The sequence below is a fragment of the Sinocyclocheilus grahami genome, unplaced genomic scaffold (genome assembly GCF_001515645.1).
Source record: "Sinocyclocheilus grahami isolate Dianchi unplaced genomic scaffold, SAMN03320097.WGS_v1.1 scaffold230.1, whole genome shotgun sequence".
Lineage (NCBI taxonomy): Eukaryota > Metazoa > Chordata > Actinopteri > Cypriniformes > Cyprinidae > Sinocyclocheilus > Sinocyclocheilus grahami.
Genome location: NW_015505409.1, coordinates 719154 through 740016, shown reverse-complemented (window position 1 = coordinate 740016; position 20863 = coordinate 719154). Strand labels below are relative to the sequence as shown.

The window sequence follows — 20863 nt, the reverse complement described above, 5'->3', positions numbered from 1 at the left end:
CTAGCTGGTTAGGAGTAAAGATAGGGAAATAACTGCAGTTTCTGCTGACAAAAACTCCTGAGAGGAATCTGGGAATAGTCTTCTATTCCAGGCAGACAAAGAGCATGTCTGGGTCATAATACAGCTCAAAAATCCGACAAAACGAGAATTTATGTGTTACATCAAGAAAATGAAGCCTATTTTTAGGACCATTAAAAGTGAATTGCGAAATTTTCATGACAAGCACAACTACCCCCACCCCATTCTCATTAGCATAATGCATCTGGATGTTTTTCTTAAGGGTTTGTTTGTATTTTTTAATGGAACACATATTAAAAAAGAAAATTAGATATTACTTTTACTCAAATAATATATATACACTACAGAAAAGTTGGTGTTGATAAGATTTTTTTATGTTTTTGGAAAAAGTATCTTATGCCGACCAAGGCTACATTTATTTGATTAAAAAATATGAGTTAATATTGTGAAATATTAAAATCTAAAATTACCATTTTCAATATTAATATATTTTAAAAGTAATTTATTCATGTGATGGCAAAGCTGACTATTTAGCAGACATTTCTTCAGTCTTCAGTGTCACAGTTTTGTGAAAAACATGATTTCTCACAAAATCTTTACTGTCATTTTAAAACAATTTAATGCATCTCTGCGGAATTTTTTAATTTACTAAAAAAAATCTTACTTAAATGGTAGGGTAAGTACATTACTTTTATTTGTATTTGTTGAACTGAAAAATATATTTTTTATATTTATTACTCTTTTGGGGTAAAAAAATTAATTGTACAATTATGTTCTTGACAAGCTTAATGAGATTCACCTTTATAGTCATTGAGTATAACAAAGCAAAATACATTTCTTAAAACTGATTTTCAGTGTCAAAACAGGGTCTTCTTAATAATCAGACATCTTAATATTTATAAACTATAAGAAAGCCATTTGTAGGTTAAATTCCCCCAAGCTCTGTAATGCTCACAGAGTTTATTTGAGCACCCGGACCAGCTTGACCCAACAACACTGGATCAACCAATGGTGTGAGCTTTGAGCAGGGCCATCTGTCTTGCCAACCAATCATAGATTCAGGTTCAGAAAACCTGTTTGAATACAATTACTGTTTTAGCATTTCCATTTGGTAAAAGAGAACTAATGCTTAATTTATCAGTTCAGCTAAGCATTTGGTATTCTGCTTCACTGGGACATTTTCCAGATTTAAAATCCTGCAGCTCCTTCACTTTCTTCCCATTCGTGTTGTCCCACATTTTGTCTGTGGAAAGAACAGTATTACTCTGTGCAATATTCATGACATGGCTTTATGCCATCGCTGACCTTCCCTCCCTGCTCTGAAGGGGCCAGCAGGCTGCTCTCATGAAAGATCACAGGCACAGTGATTGTATAGTATCTTAAGGGCACTCAACGCATGTCGCGTGTGTATGACAGAGGAGACCCTTACCAAAAAGTAGTATACTACAAGTTTATTTTAATAAGTATACTTAAGTTCAAGTATATTTTTAAGTATACATTATGTCGTAAGTATACAAATATCAGTGTACTAGTAGTATACTTGTAAATGTACTATTTCAATACTCCTTGGGACTAAATTGGCCCACTTTCTAGTATATAAAAGTATACTTTTAAGTATACTTTAAGTATAACAGTAGTCAACTTTGAGTACACAACTAGTTTACATCAAAATGTTTAGTTTGTACTGCAACTATACTAAAAGTGAACATAGGTATACTGATAGTTTACCAATTAAATACTTGTAGTAGCATTTTTAGTACACTTTGAAGTATAGTCTCAGTAAACTACTAGTTTAGTAGTTTTATACTACAAGTATACTTGTAAGTTTTCTTTAAGTGAACTTTACATCATACATTAAGTATACTACTATGTCCCTCAGTTAACAATGAATTATATCATCATATTCATAATTTATTGAGTCTCCCTAATTCCTCTTTTTCATCTTTTAACTTTTCTTTCTAAAATAGCCTAATGCTTATATACACTCAGAAAGTCTTCCAGTTTTGTGGATGAGATCAGTTATTAATCAGGTGGCTATACAGCATTTGACCACTGGATTCAAAAAATCATTTCAGGTTTAAGAAGTGTTTCAACATTGCATCAACTACATGAATTTTTATTTGAATTATCACTCAGTTGGTTACTTTACCATGTATTACTTTGGAAGGCTTTTGTCTTTCAAACACATTAAAATTCACTAATTCACTTTTCTGTCATCTGATCCTCTTTGACCAAATATATTTTTATATAAAGTACTCCTGAGATTTTAAACTAAATATTTTAATAATGAAGCATCACATTTGCATGGTTACGGTTCTCTGACATTGGTTATGGTCACATGACATGCACGTAAACAAATAAAATATTTTTTTTTTTTCTCATTAAGTGTTTTATTTTGATTCATTTTAAAATTCTTTGTTTTAATTTAACATTTTTATGATTTAATTAATCATTAGCTTTTCATTAAACTCATGAACCCTCTGCAGTTCCTTCACAAACCCCAGTTTAAGAAACCTTGACATAATGTAATATTTAATGGACTTCACGTTGTTCATAACAATAAATGGAATATGTTTTCTTCTCTTTGTATTTTTAAGTCAATATGGTACAAGATGATCCTATTTAAATCAATGTAAAAAACAAGAGAGGTCAAAAGTAAACTAAAAGTAATCAAAAAGTAGTCTGTATATTACCTAAAATGGCAACCACTCCAAACACCTTAGCAACTGCATAGCAACATTCTAAGAACCTCATTGAACAACTGAGAAAACGCATAGCAACCCCTTGATAACCACTCAAAGCATTACTAATTACATCCTCAACAACGTAATTAGATTACAGTACTAATTACTCTCTCTAAAAAGTATTGTTACTTATTACTTTAATGCTTTCTAAATCCCATATCAGCATCAACCAGTTGAACAATACATGATACTGCTCTTTTAATTCTATCAAATAAATAATGTAAAATTGCATAAATTATTCTTGAATGGACCAAAGTATTTAAAGTGAGAGGGTTATATTAAAAACATACATTTTAACATAAGATGTTAAATTTTGATGTTAAATCCACTATTGTTTTGTAAACATAGAATTGTTCTACACTCTATAAAGTATTTAATGCAATTACATCAGAGGTAACTTGAATTAAATGACAGTAATTCCCTACTCTACTTTTTCAAAGGAAAAACAATTCAATTAGAGTAAGCTTAGTAATGCATACACTCAACACTGGTTGTAAAATCTGTAAAAATGTATAATGGTGGAATTGCAATAGCATACCAGTGTTGTAGTGTTTTGTACAGTATCCCAGATCTTTCTCCTCTTTCAGGACAAACTGGGGCAGCACAAGGTCATCAGCCACTTGCATTGGGCCTTCATCCAACCACTGAAATATCAGATCATTCATAGTGTAGCCAACTAGAGAGAGAAAGACAGAGAATAATGAGCATATAAAAGAGAAATAAGATAATCATGAGATTAGTTGATGGAGGCTGTCTTACAGCTCTCTAACTGCATAGTGCAGGTCTGTGTGTCCATTGGAAAGTTCTTCAGATCCATAGGACACGACAGAATCAGAGTGAGTCTGAAAGAAAGAGAGATATCGGATGATCATTCATGTAATGGTTTGGAATGATATTTAATCTATAGGGGGTGATATCGCACCTGATGCTATACAGCACATTTCCATTCTGGAAAATCCTCAGCAGTTTGTTGTCCGTAGTGACCTCGTGAAAGTTGGCGCCTTTTTCATTGGCGAAGAACAAGTCTGGCTTCCAGATGGAGTCCAGCATGGATGGGTCCAGATCCAGGGAATCATCTGGATACTCTTTATAAGCCAGCCGTGGGTCATTCCACTGCTGCCGTAGAAAAACGTTCAGCCGATAATCCTGAGGAGTTAGTGTTCAGAAATACATCAGATCACGTTCACAGCAGCTGAGGCAAATACATTTGCTAAAACATGACAGATGTTAATGTACAACAATTATTTCCAGTCCACTATTTATTTACTTATTTATTTATGACAAATTAGTGGATTTAATTCATGTAACAGCACTGAACCTTTCCATATCACTCCACTTGCCTGTGTTAATTATGGTTGCCAAATTGTGTCTAAAATGTCAGTTAATAACTTCTTAAGAATCTATCATTCATAAAACGGAGTCTGATGATTCTAGTCCGAAAAAAGTCTGATTGTCATGTTCAGGCTTGATTCTGATTATTTTAACTCTGTTTTGAACAGTGTACTGTGATACATTCTAGACCAAACATATTTCTGATAAGCTATATACAGGTGCATCTCAATAAATTAGAATGTCGTGGAAAAGTTCATTTATTTCAGTAATTCAACTCAAATTGTGAAACTCGTGTATTAAATAAATTCAATGCACACAGACTGAAGTAAGTCTTTGGTTCTTTTAATTGTGATGATTTTGGCTCACATTCAACAAAAACCCACCAATTTTCAATTTCAACAAATTAGAATACTTCATAAGACCAATAAAAAAAACATTTTTAGTGAATTGTTGGCCTTCTGGAAAGTATGTTAATTTACTGTACATGTACTCAATACTTGGTAGGGGCTCCTTTTGCTTTAATTACTGCCTCAATTCGGCGTGGCATGGAGGTGATCAGTTTGTGGCACTGCTGAGGTGGTATGGAAGCCCAGGTTTCTTTGACAGTGGCCTTCAGCTCATCTGCATTTGGTCTCTTGTTTCTCATTTTCCTCTTGACAATACCCCATAGATTCTCCATGGGGGTAAATTTAATGATCATTCATTTAATGCATACTGAAAAATTCTCCCTAGGAGTATAGTATGTTTAGTGTGTGTGTGTGTGTGTGTGTGTGTGTGTGTGTGTGTACCATGGGGGTCTCTGTGATGGAACCAAAGCTGTTGATAAAAATGTTGCAAGTAACATTTACTGGAGGACCTAAAAAATGAAAGAACAACACAATATGAAACATTAGCATATTACTTAAAAACTTAAACCAGCTTAAACCACTTTGCTGGTCTTTGCTGGTTTAGAGTGGTCTAGCTGATCCCCAACCTGGTGTTTTGCTGCTCATCCAGCCTGACCAAAAAGTGGCCAACATACCAGACCAGTCTGGAAAATCAGCAAATCATATTAGGCTGGTCTAAGCTGTTTTTTTCATCAGCAATAAACAATCCACTAAAGATAAAACTAAACTGAAAGCCAAATGTAATTTGCGCAAATCTTAGCCGAAAGAAAAACATTGAAAACTCAACCTCTGCGTCTCCCATTTTAACATATTAGATTAGATGAATAATTCACACAGAATTGAACTTCAGTGTCTTGAATAAAAAGAAATCCACAAGCAGCAAATAGCAACAGATAGTTTCCAAGACAAAACACTTGAAGAGGTTGTCCAAGACTGTTAAATCCAAAATTACAAATTATCAAAATAAATCATTTTCGCAAACATAGAGAACTAGACAACTGTAAAATGCTCCATTTACTTAAAATGAACTACACAGCTGTTCACTGCTATTCAGCCAATATGTTTAATTAGCATTCAGTTACTTTGTAAATATTTGATTGCAGCATTTTATTTATTGATTGAACGTTCATGACATTAGTGATATATATACAGTAGCTTATCAGAGGGGACATTTCCTTCCACACATGCTGACAGACAGCCACATCTCTAAGATGTAGAACAGATATGAAATATACACGAGCTCAGAGAGAGCAAGAGATCATGAGAGAAAACGAGAGGAAGGAGGAAAGAAAAAGTATGAATTAAAAAAAAACATAAGCAAGAGAATGAGAGGAAAAGACTTATTTAGGTCTTTGGGTTAACATGCACTCGAGTGGACAGCACAGCAAACTAAATGGCCCTGATGCCAGCAGAGAAACTGCCCCTCACGAATCCTCACAGAGGCTGTTGTGACACTTTTTACGGAGAGAAATCTAGCGTGAGCTGACAGCCGTATCCTGCATGTTTCTGAAATCATTCTTATCGTCTGGGACTGAAATTCTGTCAATAAACCTATCAGCCATGAAGACTACTGAACTGAACACACAAGCCAAATACAGACGAAAAGCGAACAAGAATGGAAATTCAAATATTAGGGAAGAAACAGGTCATTTTAACACCTGAAAACGCTTCAAACTATATTTAAATCTTCACAAACAGCCTCTACAAGTGTTTGAATGAATCACACGGTGATGCCAGTGAGGAATGATGGCACACCTGTGAAAAACTCACCTGATGACCCCTTCAAACATCCACCAAACCAGTAAGAGCTCCAGCAGGATCCTCCAGAACAGAGAAAACATCCTTTCACTATTCAGCTGCTCTCTTTTTCTCCCTGCTGTCCTGTGGCTAAATCTCAGTAAGCAGATGTGTTTTGGAGGGGCAGGGCGCCCATTCCGATGCACTCTGGTCTCTCCTCCACTGCCATCTGACTGAGCACCGCATCCTGAGACGGGCACACTAAGAGTAAGAGACGTCTGTGTGTGTGTGTGTGTATACAGGGGGTCTTCTGCTCTTTCTTTCTCTCTGGTCACATGCTAGCCTGAGGTGCAGTTCTAGCATGGAGAAGAGAGAAGGCAACAGGGCGTAAGATGCGTTTAAAGACTTTTATCAGAATAAACAACTGTGACACGATTCCACCTGAGGGGCTCCAGATCCACATCCCGAGACACAAACATCCATCCATCCACCTCCTCTGATATCTTGAGTATATTCAGTAGATGACAGAACAAGTGCTTGCTGTTATTAAACAGCAAGCATTTAGGTTCAGCATTGTTCAGTTTTTTTTTTATTGATATTTTAGGTTCTGTGACTCGTCACTATTTCGTTTGAATTTTCCAACATTTTTGATTACCTTTGTGTCTCTTGCAGTTCACGTCAATAGTCCTGTGGCGACAATATAATAATGTCTCAGTTTATATGAAACATAATGTACACACTACCATTCAAATGTTTTCTCTTATGCTCACCAAGGCTAGATAATGTTTATTCGGTTATATGAAACATCTTTTAATACAGTTTTAAAAATGTTATTAAAATGTAACATTCCTGTAACCAAATGTCCCCACAAGTACAGTAATACCAGTAGATTTTGATCTTGTGGGGACATTTTTAGGTCCCCATGAAAAAAACAAGCTTATAAATCAAATTGTGTTTTGAAAATCTAAAAATGTAGAAAGTTTTCTGTGAGGGGGAGGTTTAGGTGTAGGGTTAGGATAAGGGGATAGAAAATACTGTTTGGACAGCATAAAAACCATTACATCTATGGAATGTCTCCATAATGATAGGAATACCAGTGTGTGCTGTTGAGAGCAAAATGTACAGCATCCCCCAGTTTCTATCATTCTCCCTCACCATACTGTTTTACATGAACCGGCAGCTGTATAGGAGAAAGACAATGAATAAAGAAGAGAGAGAAAAATAAGACAAGAATATAGTTAGTGTGGGTGTAAAAAAAAAAAACTGAAAGAGAAATCCGACTGAGCTTTATGTGCGTGTTGAGTCACAGTGGATAACTAGGCCAGTGTTAATTTTAATGTATCTTCACTCCAGTGTGAACAAAACTAAAGAATACCAGACCCAATTTTCTCAGAAATCACACACACAGTGGTCACGTCGATGATGTTTAAACATTGCCTTGACCTCAGGAGGAATTAGAGCAAATGCCTAAACTACACCACACACACACTTTTGCTCTCAGCTAACGTAATTATCCAAGACCCTCCAAATACACACACACACACCACTCCACTGATTTCTACTTATTAACATGGCTGAAAACAGTATTATTAATTAATGAATCGTAAAATCTGAAATTCACTTCGTCAGTCTCCACAGAGGCTGAAGGTACTCAGTCAATCTCGACTGAGAATTGCTGGCAGACTCCAGAGTAACTAGCGGGGAAGCAGACATTTATGTGTAGGCCTATGTATGCACGGGTCAGCGACATCCACCCTGTTCATATGCTTTAGAGAATATCACAGTCATGAGGAAGTTTATCTCGGAAACATCTGATCTTGTTTTTGTGGACAGATTTTTGTCCCTGCATCCTGGTGCTTCTATGGAACTCAGTTATTGCAATCTACCAAAAACACAAAGTAACTTGCAAAAAAAAAAAAAGTGTTTACTCTTTAATTTTTGATTGATGATCGCACTACCCACTGATAATCTTCAGCTCCACAGCAAAATAAAATTACCTGAATTGTGAATGTTTTCCAACACGAACACTGTGTACAGAGAAATAATGACAAAATTGTATTTCTGCTAAGCTGTCCTTGCAGGAAAACAATGCAACTCTTATGAACAACCGACTCTTGTAAACTGGTTCCTATTAGTGAATTAAATACTGAGTGTGACCAGAGCAGTCCAATGCACTATTAATGATTCTTATCAGCCGGTTCTTTTAACAAATATTAAAAAATTAAATAAAATGTAAATAATTATAATTTAAAAAAAATTATAACCAACCTTACTGAAAAGCTTAATCTGGAAACTCTTGAAATCTAGGGCATGTTTGATCCTCTTTTTTGAACATACAAGTTTATATATCATTTTAATATACATCTATATATATATATATATTTTTTTTTTTTTTTTCCTGCAAAAAAACGTGTGTTTTTATATTATAATTATAATTTTAAAAAAATTATAACCAACCTTACTGAAAAGCTTAATCTGGAAACTCTTGAAATCTAGGGCATGTTTGATCCTCTTTTTTGAACATACAAGTTTATATATCATTTTAATATACATCTATATATATATATTTTTTTTTTTTTTTTCCTGCAAAAAAACGTAGAGCTTAAAAATAAATTATCTGCATAATCTGTACATGGTACGCAACTCAGTGCTGATTAAAGTGTGACTGATGCATCAAAATAGCATTAACAAACAGTATTTGGAGACATTAAAATATTTCAATAAACATCAAAGGCTATTTTTTCTATGGCTACCACTCAGCAGAAAGACAGAATGAGCAATTTGCTATTACTCTGACCTGTATATCAGAGCACTGGTGCATAAGGAAATAGGTCAAGGCTACTTTAGGGAACATGTTTGCAGGCAATCACAGGTTTAATGAGCCTTAACATATTGCATCTTCTCTATGCATTTCAAAAGCCTCAGGGTCACACCCATATTAGACACACAGGCATTCAGTGTCTTGCACTTGGCAAAGAGTTGGTCCAGTAAATTCCTCTGACCTCTGGATTGGCCAGATAATCACTGTACATTATTGTGTTGGCAAATGTTTTAACAAACACCAAAATTGATAATTAAAATAATTTACTTTTATTTAGTCTTCATTTGTACCAGCTGCTTTGATCATGCAGGCAGAAAACACTGTGCGAACAGGTGTCAGAGGAATGTCTTTAATCTGGCTTGGTTTTATTTGAAATGCAACTTTATTGCAGCATTCAACGGAACTGGATATCCTGTCTGATTTTGAGGAGGTGTTTGCATTGCAGCCACGCACAAGTAGTGAGATAAACATTTACTGACCTCGACAGAAAAAACCCAACACACAGCACAAATTTTCAATACAAACAACAGGTATAGATTTCCCTTAGGAGAAAATTGAGTGGTACGGTTTTAAACAATCCATGGGCACAGCGCCATCTTGCAGCCTGGAGTCAGCATGGCATTTCCTGAGACTTCGAGGTCAAAATGGCAGAGGACAGGCTGGTGTAAGCCTGTATGTGTTTGTTCAGTGTGAATGTGTGTGTGTCTTTCCCAAGTTCACTCCACATAGATTTGGACTGAGTGCCCTTGATAGAGTAGAAAGAGAAATGATTGTTCAGTCTTCATGGATGTTGAAAAGCTTGGCCACCTCATTGAGATCGGCATGTTGTTCTCCATCTTTGATTATCTACAAATAAACAGAAAACAACAAATTAAAATCTTTCTCAGAGAAACACTGAAAAAAGACGGATAAAGAAAGGGAGTGGTATTTCTGCTCACCTTCCTTGCGATGGGCATTCTGTTGAAGACGTTCCACAGTACAATACCGACCACCACTTGGTCCCTCAGGTAGAATATCACTCCTTTCCCATAATCCTCCTCCTGCTGGATAGGAGGTGGAGTGGCCGTTGTTTCTGCCGTTAATGCCCCGGCAACTGCCTCGGTCTCACTCTCTGAACGGATTCCGGTGCCTGCAAGCAGAGAAAATGTTGTTTTAGTGTGTATTTTTGTTTGCACTCTGCTATTGATGGTACCTTGGAAGTGGCAATTCACAAATCCATAGTAGTTGCGATCTACATGTTAGCAAATGTTTGTGTACCTGACTGTTCGGTTGCAGCTTTTGGTGTGTCCTTGGCTGTGGCTTTAGCAAACACTCCCACGGTGGGCAGACTGCTGTCCACTATACCGATGGCTTCATATCCTACATCTGGACCTAGATCGCTCCTGAAGGCAAGGGCACATTGTGAGTGCCGAATAATGCAATTAAAAACACATTAAAATGTGCATTTGTTGAAGATTTGTTGATTACCAGAACATTGACTGATGCCAATAAGGTTTGCTGGCTCCGGTCATGTTCTCTCCAGCAAGCCTGCCGCTGACCACCGCGTGATCGTGATGCTCTACACGCCGACGGCCCAGGTTGATGTCATAGAAACATGCAGCATCTCCTGCCTAGAACACAAACATTGAAGAACCTTACTTTTGACATTTATGATGCAATCAGAACCAGTACAGTTCCTATGAAAACTGAACCAGCCATTCTTTAGGATCTTCTGGCTTGGTACTGTCTCCTGAATACCAACAATATCAGTGGTATTTAAAAAGACCTCCTTTCTCTCTTTATTTTTTGCTGGAGAAGCCCTCAGCCTTACGTACCACCCAGATGTTGGAGCGAGCCTGAAGCTCAGCATTAACCCGGTACCCTCCGAAATCAGAGTCCACCTCCAGTCCGGCAGATTTGGCAAGTTCCATACTAGGCTCCAAACCTACTGCTGCCACAATGTGGTCTGTCTTAAACTAAAACAACAACATAATAATAAAAGAAATTACAAAAATAACTATATTACAATGTAATTAGCATACAGATGATCAGGCCAGGTTATGACTGGCTGATGGAAAAGCAGACTCACCAGTCGTCCATCCTTCAGTTTGATCTCCAATTTGTCATTTTTGTAGGTCACATTTTTCACTAGAGCATCTGTGATTACGCTCACACCCTCTATGAATGGTCAAAAGATTAGCTGTGGTTAGCTTAAACATTTCAGAATGCCTACATTAGATCTGGACATTCACAGCGAAAGGAAACAATTCCTGTTATAAACTGAACTAGGAAAAAACACAATAGGTTTCAGACAGGTTTCTCAAACATTGAAAGAGGTCATCCTACTCCCCCAACCTCAAAACACACAGTATTTGCTGAGCCAATGTTGGGCTGCTTAAGCAAATGTCCTTTATTCGTTCTCTCACCTTTTCTGACTTTTTCAGTGGTCCAATTACTCAAGTATTCAGGCAGTACTTTTCCCATGTTGCCCTTCTCTGGGAACATCTGGATCACCTCTAAACCAACGTCAGTGGCTACAGAGAGAGCAAGGGGAAGGTAAAGGAGAGAGAGAGAGTAGTCAGTAGCATTTTCATAAAAATAAAAATAAACTTTATAACATGAGAACCTCAAAACACTCTCTCGCTCTCTCACACACATATACATGAATGACGGCTGAGTGTTTGGACTCACATCTGCGACCCAAGGCACAAGCTAGCTCGCTACCAAGAAAACCTCCGCCAATGATGGTAATGGACTTAACCTCTCTGGAGATCTTCTCTAGAGATCTAAAATCTTCAATCTACCAAAAAGAACATATGACGGTTATATATATATATATAGACAGGGTTCTGTCCAACAGTACCTTTTGACCAGCACATTTCCATTATTTTTCCAGTCACTCAATTTTTTTTAAGGATTTACAAGAAGATATAAAAAATAAATAGAGAGACTGCATCAAAGAGCAATTTCAAGTGAATAAAATATTTTACACATGAGAATTAGAACTTTGTTTACTACATGACTTTCCATTTCCAATTTCCACTATTCTAGGGCTGTAGGAACAAGATATAGAATTTGTGGCCATATTTCAGAATGCTAATATCTAATATATACCACAACACTTATGGTTGTAAAATTTGTACACTCTGCTTAATGTTTTATAGTCCTTTGGTTAAAAAAAAGAAAAAAAATACTCTAGTAATTCATAGTGGTGTGCTATATGCTCCAGTGGTATTTTTTCACATTTACGCATTTGGCATCTCACGCGATGATCTGTGCTTAGTAAAAGAGCTCTTCTTATTAAACATCACATTCTGGCTTGAATTTCTAACTATGCGGACACTGTAGATTGAGGTATAACTGGATTCTGTCAACATAAAACCACGTTCACAACCCATTTGACGTGCATATGGTGAAGAGTTTAAATAACAGGATACTCAGCAAGAAAAAAAAAACATGAAGGACTTTATCCATCATCTGATAAGGAAAGTTTTCATTGTCTGAATGATGTATTTTCCTAATTTTGATTTCATGTTGACTTTAACATACTAATGGAGGATCTCATTTGGACACTGGTTTAATTCTGCTCGTCCAAAAACCCCAAAATGTGCAGTAAGACATACTTTTCTGAAGAGGGTTGTCCTCTTCATCACCTCCTCTCCTGCTCTGTCAATCACTTGCAAGTTCCTAGGCACCCCACCTAACACACATATATATATATTTATATATTTATAGGACAGTCATCAATAGATTTTACACCTCTGTGCATGTTTATGTGTATATTGTACATTCATTTTACCTGTGGCAATCAGGCACTTTTCATATGAGATCTCCGCACCATCACTCAGTGTGACTTTATTTCCTCTGACATCCATGTGTACCACCTACACCACAGGTACAAACACACACACACAGGGGTACGGTGAGGACAACCCATCCACACACACTTATGCATCCATAAAACATTTTCTCCTCTCGTGTGACCTCAGCATTTTTAGACTTGTTCATGTGGATGTAATTAAGAGCACAGCTTCGCAGTAACATGAGATGCTGATGTCAGAGTTTCCCACCTTACGGCCTGTGAGCACAGCCACACCCCCATTCTCCACTTTAGCAAGATCCGCGGGACTGACGTAGAACGAGGGAGGCTGGAAGTAAATGCTAAAACAAGCATAAATAAATAAATAAATCACAAACATTTGCAATGGTCTGAAAAAAAAAGCCAGCACATTAGCGTGGTCTGGTCTTATGTGGTCTGAAATTCTGACACACACCTCCTCTCTTTGCCATTCCATTGTTTGAAGCGCAGTGTTTCGATGACCTTGGGGTCATCGGAGAACCAGAGTTCTTTAGAGAGAGGAGGTCTCATGTAGGGCAGGTCAGACTCCTCTGTTACAATCAACACCTGTGTAACAAACAAAAATACACTTTTTGATTTAAGCTAGTTTAAAGCCAGAAGTAACAAACACTGCGCAACGATACAATCAGAGGACTTTTCAATCTACAAATCTCCATCATTTACCATGGATTTACTGTAGTAACACTAACTGCACCACAGTATGGTGGCAGAAATGTGGGAAATTCATATAGAATTTTATTAGATTATTAATGTAGACGTATTAAATATATTAAAAGAGTAATGGAATATAATTACAGTATTTTTTGTGATTAAGCTATAGTGTTTGTGCATTTAAATGTATACAAATACCTAGAAACCATATAGTTACATTTGTACCTGGTATTGAGGCACTCCATGTGTGGTTTTAACTGTGGCTATCACAATCTAAATGTATGCTACTATGGAAGACCAATGGTTAATTAGAATAAAACTCAAAACAGTCAGAATAAATACATTTCTACATATAAAAATTAGGTTGTAACCAACTTTCACTTAGGAGCAAAAATCTGCCTTTCAATTTGAAAAAAATAAAGATTTGAAATGTATTGTCATAATTATCAAAATCGACTGATATGAAACATTTGTGACCCTGGACCACAGCACATAAGGGTACATTTTCGAAATTGATCATCTGAAAGCTGAATACATAAGCTTTCCATTGATGTATGGTTTGTTAGGATAGGACAATATTTGGCCGAGATACAACTATTTGAAAATCTGGAATCTGAGGGTGCAAAAAATATATAAATATTGAGAAAAGAACAATTTAAATATTGAAAAGTTGTCCAAATGCATGCATATTACTAATCAAAAATTAAGTTATATATTTACAGGTAGGAAATTGACAAAATATCTTCATGGAACATGATCTTTACTTAATATCCTAATTATTTTTTGCATAAAAGAAAAATCTATAATTTTGACCCATACACTGTATTGTTGGCTATTGCTACAAATATCCCCGTGCTACTTAAGACTGGTTTTGTGGTCCAGGGTTACATTTTATCATGATTATTTTTTTGGCCATATCACCCAGCCCTAGTAAACCTCTGCTCTAAGTATTGATGATTACAATATCATGCGAGTTTTATCATAATTCTGCCAAACTGCCACCAAACTGACAGACTCACCCTGGCACCAGGGTCACGTGCTCGGATGGACCTAGCTGCAGCGAACGAAGCCGTGCCTCCACCAATCAGCAGATAGGGAGCATGTTCAGGGACATCTGAGGGAGCAGCAGTGGGTTCAACGGGCTCAGCAGCAGGAGCTGCTTTAGAATCTGCAGCTGGTTAAATAAAGAGATGACTAGTACAAACAAACAAGCGTTTTTGAATAACTTGACCTGAACACTGAATTAGTGAATGCACATAACATTATCTGTACAAGAATATGTGAGTGATCTCAGGAACACAGCGCTAGATGAGGGGAGAGATTAGCATTTTATAGTCATTTTAGTGCAAGCTGTACCTCAAGTAATCTGAAAACGTTGCTGCAAATTGGTCATAAGCGTGTGACCTTGTAAAATTAGCATTAGCCATTAGCATTACAACAGTCACACAAAACAACCATTCAAAGCAATGAAATACTTGAGTGGGGAAAAATATAAGGCCTTGAAAAGAAGAGGAGGACAATGTGGTTTATACAGACAAGAAAAACTAATGAAAAAAAAATCTAAGACAGGCCAAGACAATTCATAAATAAATTCAAAAAAAGAGCATATGTAGCCATAAAAATCAAAAGTGTAGTAATGGAAAGTTTTGAAATAGGTGTCCGTATGTGTGAATGAAGCAATTATCAGTATCTTTATCGGTAACATATTTAAACGGATTCCCATCCAGTCAAAACTGGACTCTTACCACTCTCAGAAACAGACGAAGCCTCCGGAACACACTCAGCGATGATTACAGGTGTAGGCTCTGTTTCTTAATCCCAATGCAAGAGGAGAGTAAAGACGTTAACCTCAGTTTCCAAAAATATTTTCCTCTGTAAAAAAAAATTTGACTTCCATGCAGATGTGTCAAGCTTACCACTCTCAACTACAGGAGCTAAGGGCTCTTCGCTCTGTGCAACTGCTGGAGCTTCTGCAACAGGTTCTGTTACAGAGGCTTCAACAACAGGCTCTCTTATTGTGTTTTCCACTGTGGGTTCCGGAATAGAAGCTTCTACAATGGGTTCAGTTACGGGAGCTTCTGCAGCAGGTTCAGTTTCAGTGGACTCCACAACAGCTTCTGTTACCAGAGGTTCTTCAGCAGGAGGTTCTGTTAGAGTAGGTTCTTCAGCAACAGGCTCTAAAGCCACAGAATGAGCAAAAGACAAGAAGGTTTGACTGAAACAGAAGCACCACCAAAACAATCCTCCGCTCTATATTCTTCGGCTCTTACCACTCTTAACTGGCTCTGAAGATGGTTCGGGGATGGATTCCAGAGGTGCAGCATCTAAAGCAGGATTATGAATAGATAACTGACTTAATGAAAAACAACCTTAGCATTTTTTCACTGCTCTAGATCGAACATTTCATGCTTTGATGGGTTGTATGAGTGGTTCATTTGGGGTAGGTTCATCCGGTGAAACAAAGGAAAAATAAAGGATCCAGGACCAGGAATGAATTTGTAGGACGGAAAAGAATAAAAACCATGAGGAAAGGTTAAGTTATGGGTGAATGTGAAGGTGTGTTCTTCCACTTCCTGCATTAGTTGCAAAATCTTCTATGACAGTATCTTCATGTTTTGTTGAAGATTACCATGTTATCATGAAGAGCATCATATCTTCTGAAATAGTGTCTGCACATCAGAGACTATCATGATGGATAATTCCCTGGAGGAGATTTCTCTTAAGACTACTCCACCTTTACACTAATCTCCTTCCAAGAATCTAACTCCTCTTTGGTGCTTTTCTGTTAACACTCGTAGCTGCTAGTTGAATCTGAGGCTGGGTCCATGTGTCAGTGCCAATCAAAAGGTCCAACAGAAACTTGGGCATTAACAGAACATTTTTCCAGAACAAGTCCTGATAAGAGTTTCTCCAAAACATCAGCTTCACTGTGCAAGCGGAGGACAGGACAGATAATCCAGACAAATGGATAGTCTAGCCATCTAAAAACCTTTCCAAACACTTTAACATCAATGAAGAAGTTAAAGCAAGAAAATGAACAAGGCAAAACAGCTTTTTTTTCGAAACAACAGAGTTAGTGGGACGAACGGAAAAAGGAGGAAAGAAAATAGTGGTGTCCTTGTGGTAGAAATGTTTGGTTGGTGACACAGACAAAGTATGATGCAAAATACACAACTGACAAATGAAAGACATGACGAAGAAGACAAGACAAACATCAGGCATGTCCATCAATGAAAGAACTTCATAGAACATCACCTCAATCCAACCATTTTTGTCCCAATGGCAGAAAGAAATCTCTGATACATTTTGTACCATATTACCCTCTTAACTTGAAAAGGCATAGTAAGTGAAATTTAGAATAAAAACAAATGGATAGTCAGGTAATTGGGTGAGGAATGTCAATGGAGTTACCCACAAAGCAGTCGCACAGAAACAAATGCCCACAGTCAAACGCCTGACAGTGGAGAAAGTTCACCATGTATGAGTAGAAGTGGAAGGTCTCAGTGACAGTTCTAAAGACGGCTGACAGTTTACATGAGCCCCTTTCACACATACAGACTTTAGTGGAAAATTACTGGTAAATTGCCATAAAGAGATCATGTGTGAACAGGACCTTTTCAAAAATACTGGCAAATTCGTTCCGGCAAGAAGTTGTAACATTGCCAGTAAATTGCCAGAATGCTGCTGTGTGTGAACTGTGAACGCAGAATGAAGATTACCGGTATGAGCATGTACGAGCTCAGAATACTGTGGCGTAAGAGGTTTACTCTTTGAAACCTGTGTGTGAACGGTGTTTTTCTGGGAAAAAAAAGACAGAACGTCGCCTGTGTGAACAGCACATTTTTTATTTTACTATTATATTATTTATTGTATTTATTTTTATTATAATTTAATGGTATCACTGTGGCTGCATTTACACTTGGCTTTAACATGCGATCACCGTGATCTGATCAAGCAGACCGGATCATCAGTCAATCAGGACACGACGCGTTTACACTTGGCAACATCAGCTGACTTCTCGATCTGGATAACCGATCGGATCTGTATTTCCCACGCAATATTTAAATAAGTCTGCTGTGCAAAGTCAACCTGAAGTGGTGGGTTTTCTTTTGAAAACTATTTTCAGTCGCGGGACATTTTACAAATCAAAATAAGTGTACGAATCTCACTAGCACTCTGTTCTTCCGACAGATCAGGAGAGAGGGGGTAGCGTTTTGCATGATGTCGACCTGCGAATGCAGACACGATGGCTGGATTGCGTTTACATTACACTGAGATCCGATCACAATGCATCCTCGACTACCTCTGGACCAGGACACGCTGATCGGATAACATTCCGATCAGAAGCGCGTTTACACTTGTCTTTTCAATGTGTATGTGGACAACATCCGGATACAGGTCGCATGTTAATGCCAAGTGTAAACGCAGCCTGTGTGAAAAGGGCTATCTATAATTCCTGGCAGATGCTTTTTAAAGTTATTTAGAGAAAAGTGCATATAATGTAGAACTGTTAGGAGAGTAACAGACAACATTAAAACAATGCAAAAGATAATTAATAGAAACATTAAATAGACAGTCACATGCAGTGTGCTGCGCAGTGTCCCATGAAGCATGCACAACTTAATGCGAGATAGTTCATGTACATTTTACCAGTTTTCTATTATAGCCTATACTGTATAGAGGAATTAAACAGGAAATGGTCACCATGTATAGCCCACCGGGCACTAACTGAACATGTTTGACTTTCTCTTCGGTTTCATTAGAAGCTGATGGTTGATCTATGACAAAACACACATTCTGGGGGGGGGAAAAAAACCCATATCATTCTAACTTTCAAGTCCAAATCTGGAACTCCTGCTGTTGTATATTAGTAGAGGCACATCTACACTATCATTCAAAATGTTGCAGTTGGTAAGATTTTTTCATGCTTTTGAAAGATGTCTCTTATGCTCACCAAGGCTGCATTTATTTGTTACTGTGAAATATTACTACAATACAACTTAATATATTTTGAAAATGTAATTTATTATATTTATTTAGCCATTACTCCAGTCTTCAGTGTCAAACGATCTCTCAGAAATAATTCTAATATGCTGATTTTGTGCTCAAGAAACATTTCTTATTATCAATGCTGAAAAAAGTTATGCCGCTTATTTTTGGTGAAACATGATATATTTTGTTCAGAAAGTTCAAAAGAACAGCATTTATTTGAAATAGAATTTCTGTAGCAATGTAAAATACTTTACTGTCACTTTTGATCAGTTTAATGCATCCTTGTTGAATAAAAGTATTAATTTCTTTCAAAAAAAAAATCTTACTTGAACGATAGTGTATATGCATTTACATGCACAACTCATCACAAGAACCATAGATTTGTTTATAACAAGAAGGTATGCATTTATTGATCCTAAACATTTCCCTAACTACTAGTCCAGTGTTGCATGCTCATCTACTGAACTAGCATGCTAAAACAATTTTAGTAGAGTTATAGAGGCAGTGATTTATCATCACTGTACATCCACTTAGAGAAGACAAATGGCAGTAAGCTGTTATGAATAAAGACCATATTAATAAACTAAGAGCTCATACCACTCTTGATGCCTGCACAATGAATTAGGTTTTTGAATGAATTGAACTAATGCAATGGATATTTTTTTCAGCCCTTAAAAAAGAAAACTTGTTTATAGTTAGTAAATTACCAAGTAATAATGAAGCTGCATGCATTTATTTTTATTAGTTAATCAAATCCAGGGTTGGTTGTTTGGTCTTTTTAATGCCATGTCAGCTTCCTTGGCTATTTTCATGGCGAATAATAAGCTGAAATGGTACAAAAAGGAACCATTTAAAAACCTATAGAAGGCTGTTAAAGTTTGCTTTAGATAAAAACTCTCAAATTAATTCAGACTTGACTGTTAAAAATTTCTTTAAAAGTGTTAGGTCAAATCACATGCAAAATAAAAATGCTTCATATTATGAGAAATAAAACAAAGACAAGTCATTAAAAAAAACAATTTAATACCAACTAAAACTTTTTCTGAACCACCACAGAAACTGCCTGTTTATTTCTAAGAGTAGGTCAAATCTGAATAATTAAATTAGAAATGATTTTAGCATTAACAACATTTATAAAACATATAAAACACAATTTATAAAGCCACAGAAAAAAAAAAGCTAAAAAAGCTTGATATGACCTAATTCAGATTATATTTAACACTAATTTTACTAAATAATCTGGTTTATGTTAAGCAATACTATGCTATGCTCATACCAAAGTTAAGATACTAAACTTGCAAACAATATACCATTTAATATGTTCAGGTTGTTAATCCCTTTTTCAGACTAAGCAGAGTTAAGAATTCCAAGAAACATTCCCTACTGAGAGTGTTGTTTCATCCTGCATGAATAGGACATTCTGTGCATGTTAACACCCATATGTGCACCAGTGACAGACAAATACCAACCACAGCCATACAACCTCAGAGCACAACAGCACTGCTTTACTTATATCAAGTCTTTAATTCCCAATCAATTCAGAAATTTAAAAAAAATAAAATGACACTGTCGTCAGATAACTAGCAAATGTAAGATAAGGCTTAAAGGGTTAGTTCACCCAAAAATGAAAATTAGCAAATAAATTACTCCCCCTCAAGTCACCCTAGGTGTATATGACTTTCTTCTTTCAGACGAATCCAGTCAGAATTATATTAAAAAAATTGTCTTTGATCTTTCAAGCTGTTTCATGCCACTCAGCGGGTGTTGCATGCATCAGTCCAAAAGCACTTAATTAAAATGCGCCCATCCATAAAAAAAAATGTATAAAAACAAAGTCTCTCACGTGGCTCCGGGGGGTGAACAAAGGCCTACTGTAGCGAATCGATGCATTTTTGTAAGAAAAATATCCATATTCAAAACGTAATAATCACTTTAATGTAGCTTGCGCTCACTGTTGTACACTGGAAGCAGTTCCGGGGGAATGACGTATGAGGTCGGCTTTGCACATGCGCCGCTCAGAAGTGACGCACACGGAAGCGCAGGGGAGAGATCAAAACAAAACAATGGTCACTATGTAGAAGTACAAAACAAGGATTTGTAAAGAAGAACGTCAGAGGTTTTCGATATAAGCCAAGGGGAGACTGGTTTTCCTTTGCTAAAGTAAGGAAATTTTGCTTCCTTTGCTCCTGTTAACAAACGTTGGTTTTCACGAGACTCACCGGCGCATGCGCAGCGCTGACCTCATACATCATCCACCCGGAACTGCTTCCAGTGTACAACAGTGAGCACAAGCTAGATTAAAGTGATTATTAAGTTTTGAATATGGATATTTTTCTTACAAAAA

General features: G+C 36.8%; 2 protein-coding genes across 7 annotated transcripts in view; both read right to left on the bottom strand.

The window, feature by feature from the left end:
* Window positions 1-3183: 3183 nt before the first annotated feature.
* LOC107597316 (glycine receptor subunit alpha-4-like) lies at window positions 3184-4984 on the bottom strand. Its single transcript, XM_016288330.1, has 5 exons — window positions 4883-4984; window positions 3685-3908; window positions 3522-3604; window positions 3301-3438; window positions 3184-3191 (listed from the first exon to the last, which is right to left on the bottom strand). The coding sequence occupies exons 1-5, from the start codon at window positions 4982-4984 to the stop codon at window positions 3184-3186; spliced, it is 555 nt and encodes a 184-aa protein (XP_016143816.1).
* A 4307-nt stretch (window positions 4985-9291) lies between these two features.
* The window catches only part of LOC107597251 (apoptosis-inducing factor 1, mitochondrial-like), a 17272-nt gene continuing 5700 nt past the window's right edge, over window positions 9292-20863 (bottom strand). For 3 of the 6 annotated variants that reach the window (XM_016288233.1, XM_016288234.1, XM_016288235.1), the window contains 13 exons: window positions 14547-14701; window positions 13292-13422; window positions 13088-13178; window positions 12817-12901; window positions 12641-12717; window positions 11709-11817; window positions 11444-11551; window positions 11107-11195; window positions 10853-10993; window positions 10506-10648; window positions 10296-10420; window positions 9977-10167; window positions 9292-9884 (listed from right to left, as the gene is read on the bottom strand). In XM_016288233.1, coding sequence (XP_016143719.1) covers window positions 9813-9884; window positions 9977-10167; window positions 10296-10420; window positions 10506-10648; window positions 10853-10993; window positions 11107-11195; window positions 11444-11551; window positions 11709-11817; window positions 12641-12717; window positions 12817-12901; window positions 13088-13178; window positions 13292-13422; window positions 14547-14701 — 1517 coding nt within the window. In that variant the 3' untranslated portion in view covers window positions 9292-9812. Of the gene's footprint in view, window positions 9885-9976; window positions 10168-10295; window positions 10421-10505; window positions 10649-10852; window positions 10994-11106; window positions 11196-11443; window positions 11552-11708; window positions 11818-12640; window positions 12718-12816; window positions 12902-13087; window positions 13179-13291; window positions 13423-14546; window positions 14702-15272; window positions 15339-15443; window positions 15705-15797; window positions 15852-20863 lie in introns of all 6 variants that reach the window. The other 3 variants (XM_016288230.1, XM_016288232.1, XM_016288231.1) reach the window with 2 other exon arrangements.

Bases quoted from the DNA above. Each gene is read 5' to 3' on its own strand.
- LOC107597316 (XM_016288330.1), bottom strand. From the start codon at position 4,984: ATGTTTCATATTGTGTTGTTCTTTCATTTTTTAGGTCCTCCAGTAAAT. The intron at 3,909-4,882 runs GTACACACACAC...CTAACTCCTCAG, and splicing joins CCATCACAGAGACCCCCATG to GATTATCGGCTGAACGTTTT. The intron at 3,605-3,684 runs GTGCGATATCAC...TCTTTCTTTCAG, and splicing joins AATGTGCTGTATAGCATCAG to ACTCACTCTGATTCTGTCGT.